Source organism: Marmota marmota, unplaced genomic scaffold (assembly GCF_001458135.2).
Source record: "Marmota marmota marmota unplaced genomic scaffold, marMar, whole genome shotgun sequence".
Classification (NCBI taxonomy): Eukaryota; Metazoa; Chordata; class Mammalia; order Rodentia; family Sciuridae; genus Marmota; species Marmota marmota.
In genome coordinates, this window is record NW_026000185.1 from 10,343,627 (window position 1) to 10,349,626 (window position 6,000).

The 6,000-nt window shown below is 40.6% G+C and overlaps 1 protein-coding gene across 1 annotated transcript in view; it reads left to right on the top strand.

The window, feature by feature from the left end:
• Ercc4 (ERCC excision repair 4, endonuclease catalytic subunit) overlaps positions 1 to 4,540 on the top strand; it is a 29,576-nt gene extending 25,036 nt beyond the window's left edge. The window contains exon 11 of the mRNA XM_048789525.1: positions 147 to 4,540. Coding sequence (XP_048645482.1) covers positions 147 to 874 — 728 coding nt within the window. The 3' untranslated portion in view covers positions 875 to 4,540. The remainder of the gene's footprint in view (positions 1 to 146) is intronic.
• Positions 4,541 to 6,000: the final 1,460 nt, after the last annotated feature.

Genomic DNA, 6,000 nt, shown 5'->3' on the forward strand with positions numbered 1-6,000 from the left:
GGGCTTGGTCAGTACTAACCAACCTCAGCAAGGGTTGGAGCAACTGAGATTTTCTGATTAAAGGAAATGAAGTCAAACGGACCGATTCTTCAGCTACTCTGGATAAATGATGTTTTAGAGCAGAACACCACTTAAAAATACCACTAAAGAACAGAACGGAGTACAGCAGAGCATAGTAGTGGACATGCGCGAGTTTCGCAGTGAGCTGCCATCCCTGATCCACCGCCGGGGCATCGACATTGAGCCGGTGACTCTGGAGGTGGGCGACTACATCCTGACCCCGGAGATGTGCGTGGAGCGCAAGAGCATCAGCGACCTGATCGGCTCCTTGAACAACGGCCGCCTCTACAGCCAGTGCGTCTCCATGTCCCGCTACTACAAGCGCCCGGTGCTGCTCATCGAGTTCGACCCGAGCAAGCCCTTCTCCCTCACGTCCCGCGGTGCCTTGTTCCAGGAGATCTCCAGCAACGACGTCAGCTCCAAACTCACCCTTCTCACGCTTCACTTCCCCAGGCTGCGGCTTCTCTGGTGCCCGTCCCCCCATGCCACCGCGGAGTTGTTCGAGGAACTGAAACAAAATAAGCCGCAGCCCGATGCGGCCACGGCCCTGGCGGTCACAGCGGATTCCGAAACCCTCCCCGAGTCGGAGAAGTATAACCCTGGCCCCCAAGACTTCTTGTTAAAAATGCCCGGAGTGAACGCCAAAAACTGCCACTCCTTGATGAACCACGTTAAGAATATCGCAGAATTGGCCACCCTGTCCCTGGACAAGCTCACGGGCCTCCTGGGGCACGCTGCCAACGCCAAGCAGCTGTACGAGTTCCTTCACACCCCCTATGCGGAAGTCGTGTCTAAAGGGAAGGTGAAAAAGTGAGCAGGCTTGTCCTCCCTCAACTGGCGCAGCCCTCTCTGCCAGCCGCACGGGGTCATTATTAATCATCCGCTCAGTGATTCCTTCTTTTCCAGTGCTTTCAATGATTGTGCGTCGTGTCTCCAAGGTCGGTGGACCAGAAGCCAAGCTTCCTGTGCACGTTGGGCTTAGGTGTCTCTCTAACTGTCCCTGGCCTCTCTCTCTTCCCCTACCCGCTGCACTGTCCAGGTCAGGCCTAGTATATTCCATCTCTAAATGAGGAGTGTCAGGACCAGACAGAGGTTCTGCAAGTGTTCATAGAAGGCTGCTCCGAAGCAAGCAGGAATTTGTGTCTCCTACACAAACTGATAAGACACACAATCATGTTCTTACCCGCTCTCTACACAGGGCCCTCTGGAACCCTAAGGAGGAGTCTCTCTGCCATTCCTGATCAGTTCTTTCCACCACATTTCCTTCAATTTCATACTCCTTGGGGACTTCCTGCTGCTAATTTAAGACAGCCACTTCTAAAGCTGGCTGACCAGTCTCCTAACCACCCAAATATATGCAGCACCTACTATAACTTGTTTATCAGAAACCAGTACTTTTAAGACATAAAATGAATTACCTGTTCACAGAATCAAGTAGTACAGGTGCAGGAGCCCTTAGAATTCTTAGTTCTTGCACATGTTCAGTCTCCTAAATCCCAAAGATCTTCAAACCCAAATGAATACTCACAGTCTTGTAAAGACTCCCACTTTTCCCACCTGTCTTCACTAGACTAAGAAACTCATACCACATCCTCCAGAAACACATGGTCCTCTGAGTCCCCATGCCTCCTGTTCCTGTACCAGGCACCTCCTTCATTTCCTGGGTGAGCTCTCCAACATGAGCAACCCTCAAAGCTTTTAAGATTGAGTTTTCTTTCTTTCCTGTTGAGATAAAAGGATTATAGATAAATGGAAGATCAAAGCATAGAATATATAAAAGCTCAAATGAAATGTATAAAGAAACTAATTCCTTCTAAATCTCCTCCTGATTGACTTAGGTCTGCTTTTTACTGAGGTGTGCATGCAAGGTCTCCATAGCATCTCTGCAGTTTTTAAACTTTGATATTTAAACATTATTAACTTAGCTATTATTATTCACTGTTTAGTAACGAGCAGTCAATTTTCTACCTCAAGAGCTGCTGTAGGCATCAGTTCTGCTGTCCCTGTCATCCGGTATAATCTTTGATCAGTGTCAGCTCTTTCTTGGTTGGTCATGACAAACTAGGACAGTGACCCTTGTAACAGAAATGTGTCTTCTCTTTTAACAAAAGCACTTACTGAACCTCTCATTGGCATCTTGATTTGTTGGTACTTAAAAGTATGTTGGTCCCTCATTGTCCGTGGAGGCTGGTTCCAGAACCCTGTTGTGGCACCGAATCTACGGATGCTCAGGTCCCTCCTATAAAACAGTGTAGTCTTTGCACACGACCTGTGCACATCCTGCTGTGTATTTTAAACCATCTCTAGATTATCTAAGTATTTAATACAGTGTAAATGCTGGGTAAGTAGCTGTTAGACTGTTCTGTTTAGAGAATAATGACAAAGGGGGGGGCTATATACATTCAGCACAAATGCAGTTTTATTTTTTTTCCAAAATCTTTTCGATTCTCAGTTAAATCTACGATACAGAACCCTTGGATGCAGACTGTGGGTTTGGAACTCCCTACAGGGCACTTCAGGAAAGAATTGAGGGGTATCAAGAGCCAGTTTGATGACCATAGAACTCCGTAAGGTGATGTAGAGAACAGAGAAGGAAACGGGTGGAATAAAGATTTGAGCTACTAGTTTTGTCCCAGGGATAAAACTATACCCTCCAGGGTAAGAAACAAACCCACTGAATGATGACAACATTAATTGTTGGCATTCACTTCTGTATTTATTATTTTATGGAAGAGTTCAATCATAGTGTATTGACCACTAAAATAGACATACCACTTCAAATGACAATGGTCATTATCACATTTCTTCACCCTAGCCTAGCACTTCAGCTTCGGGTATGTAATTTCTATTTTTTTCTTCTTGTATAATTCCACCTGCCTTTTATTGTTGTGTCATCACATAAAACGAAAGTCTTCACATAGTGTGTTCCATGATGGGGGTTTCATTCCAAGCGTTCGAAACTGAAGTCCTTCTGAGAGCTACCATATTAAGCAACCCGTGTCATCTGATACAATGTGGATAACAGTCTCAACTGTATTTATTTCCAGTGTCCCTCAACTCTCAAAATCTGCTGCCTGCTCTTGTACCTACGGGGACATGAAGACAGGTACACCGTCTCTTGTATGTTTGAATTTCGACCAGTAATTTCTAATGAACTTTAATTGGTCATTATAGGTGAAGGACTCTCCCTTACTTCCTCTCCCAACTAAATGAGTGTATTTTAATGTATTTCCAGTTGTGGAAAACTTTCAATATATTCATCAAGTATTTACTTTTCTCAAATTTTTTTATGAATTTTTACAATCAAAGAATCTTTGATAAAGGAACTACAGATGCATGCCGTTGCAAAATTAAAGTATTACTTTATTTTCTAGCAACATTTTACTAACTTTGCCTTTTTCCTTCCATCTAGCAAATATCCAATTTACTGGTGAACTCGTGTAGCTTTTTCAAAACCTTTTTTAAAAGCCAGATAGATCATCATTGCTGTTCTGATTTTACAAGTTTTTTGCCTAAAAACTTGAAAACACATGAAATATTGTGAGAAATCATTTTGAGTTTTGTTTATTTAAATCATAGTACCTCTCTTGATATTCCTTAAAAATTACACAGAAAGAAATCATTTTTCATAGTGGCCGTAAATATTGTAAGTCACTGTTTCTTTAGTCTGAGGTTTAGTAGATGGGGTGTCTACTAAGAATGTAGTTCCCTAGCTCAGCAGGACCTGAAGATAATTGTCTCGTTCATCAACCCATCAGGACACAAAGGAATAAATCCAGGTTTGGTGGTGGTGAGGTGACTTAGTACAAGACTAAGCCTGGGCCTTCAGCAGGAAAACCTTCCCTGAAGCAAATCTGGGGAAAGTAGCCAGGGGAGGGAGACAGGCATTATTGACCTTCGTTCTTGGTTTTGAAGCATGATTTGATTTTTTTTTTTTTTTTTTTTGGCTCAGAGAACTTTAGGGAAATTCTCCTTTGTCTTCAGTTTAACCTAGAAATGGCCCCTGAAAAACCAACACATTAGGAAGTTTCTTTTTCTCAGCCTAGAGTATATTCACATGTCACCAGGCTCCGAAATGAGTTGTCACTGTGCTTTATTATTTTGCCTCATAGCTATTTCCTTTCCGATCCTGAACTTGAACACTTCATGACCCATCTTTTTAGCAGCCTTTACCACTGTGCTAGTGTCTTTTTTAATTTATGGTTGTGTAAGTCAAGATTTGGATGGGAGGAAGATGAAACTGAAATATATCTATCTGTCACCAATGTGTGTGTGTGTGTGCGCGCGCGCGTGCGTGTGTGTGATAAAATGTATATTTATTCAACATCCTCCTCAGTATGTTACAGACAAAGCAAAAATAAAATGTATAGTGAAAGGGCATATATTGCCAACAACGTGTTAGTAAGTATTTAAAATTCAGAGTATCTTTTCTTTTTCATTACGCAGAATAAATGATTAAAGCTGAACATTGGTGAACCACTCACTGCCTGTGCTGTCTGACTTGCTAGTGATCCACTTTCTACAACATCAACTTACTCTCCCCTTTTTTTTTTTTTTTTGCCATAAATACACTTTTCTGTGGGTTATTTTCACTCTGCAACAATCTACTTAACCAAGGGAAGGAGGAAGTATCCTCCTTTTGAAAATACTCAATTCTCTGGTACACAATGATTGCACAGTAAACAGTTCCTGGGACATCTTAAGGAAGGTTAATTTTCCTGGTATGCCCACCACATGGATACTTGTTCCTTTGACATCAAAATTGGAAGAGAATTGTCCCCTTTGACACACCTGGAGTTCACTGTAATTTTTTAAGCAAGTTTAATTATTAGTTTACAAATTGACTCATCTCAATGATTTAATTATTCTTGATTTGGCTTTAAAATGTAGCTCCATGTCCCTTTTTAATGAGAGGTGGGATACTTTATTACTCAAAATGCTTTAATATCTGAATAAAAATTTCGGCAGCCTAATGAACCTTTTCTTAGTAGTAATATGACTTGCATTTGTTGAGGCTTTATGTATTCTCATTTAATCCTCAACAAAACCATAAAGATGCTCAATCCTGTTTTACAAGATCAAAGCTGAAGCACAGAGAGGTTAAGTAATTTGCCCACAGTCACCCATAGTAAATGGTGGAACTGTGATCAGAAATCAAGTAGTCTGATTCTAGAGCCCAGAATGAAACACTGTGGACAGGTTTGGGGAAGGAGCAGTTTGTGAGTCTGGTTTGTGTCCACTTTCCTATATCTAATTACAAATATGCTCTAGAAAAAAGCAAATTGTTTTGCATTTCTTGGCAAATTTATTTCTGCATGTCTTTGACCAACTCTAAACCTCCAGGTCCTTGACTTTCTCCTAAGCCAGTCTTAACATCTTCCTGATTTCCTCATTAATTCAGTCAAGTAGAATCTTTGACTTCTGTTTTTTCTTTTTAATGAGACTTTTAACTTTTTGAAAATTATACTTTGCAAGAGTATTGCCAACATGAGCTCAAATAACTCCCATATAATGATAAGACCCACTTCCAACCTCATGCATCCTTAAGTTAAACTGGTCAAGTAGAAGAGAGTAACACACACACACATACATATATTCTGTGTAAGATATATATATATATATATATATATATATATATATATATATATATATGTATGTGTGTATATATATACAATTTCTTAAATATAAAGAGAAGTATAATTGGGTACTATGATATTAATATATTAAAAACTGCAAGTTGATATTAATTTTAAGAACTACAGACAATTTTAAGAGGCTGGCCTGTTGCTCAATGAACTCTCCTTGTATTTGCAAAAGCCCAGTGTTTGATCTGAGTTCCTCCCTTGTGGAGTCATGGATAATCTATGGGTGTTAAAGATTCGTGGATGATAAAAGAAGAATTTTAAATATTCTCAGGGATCTATCTATGTGACCAAGATA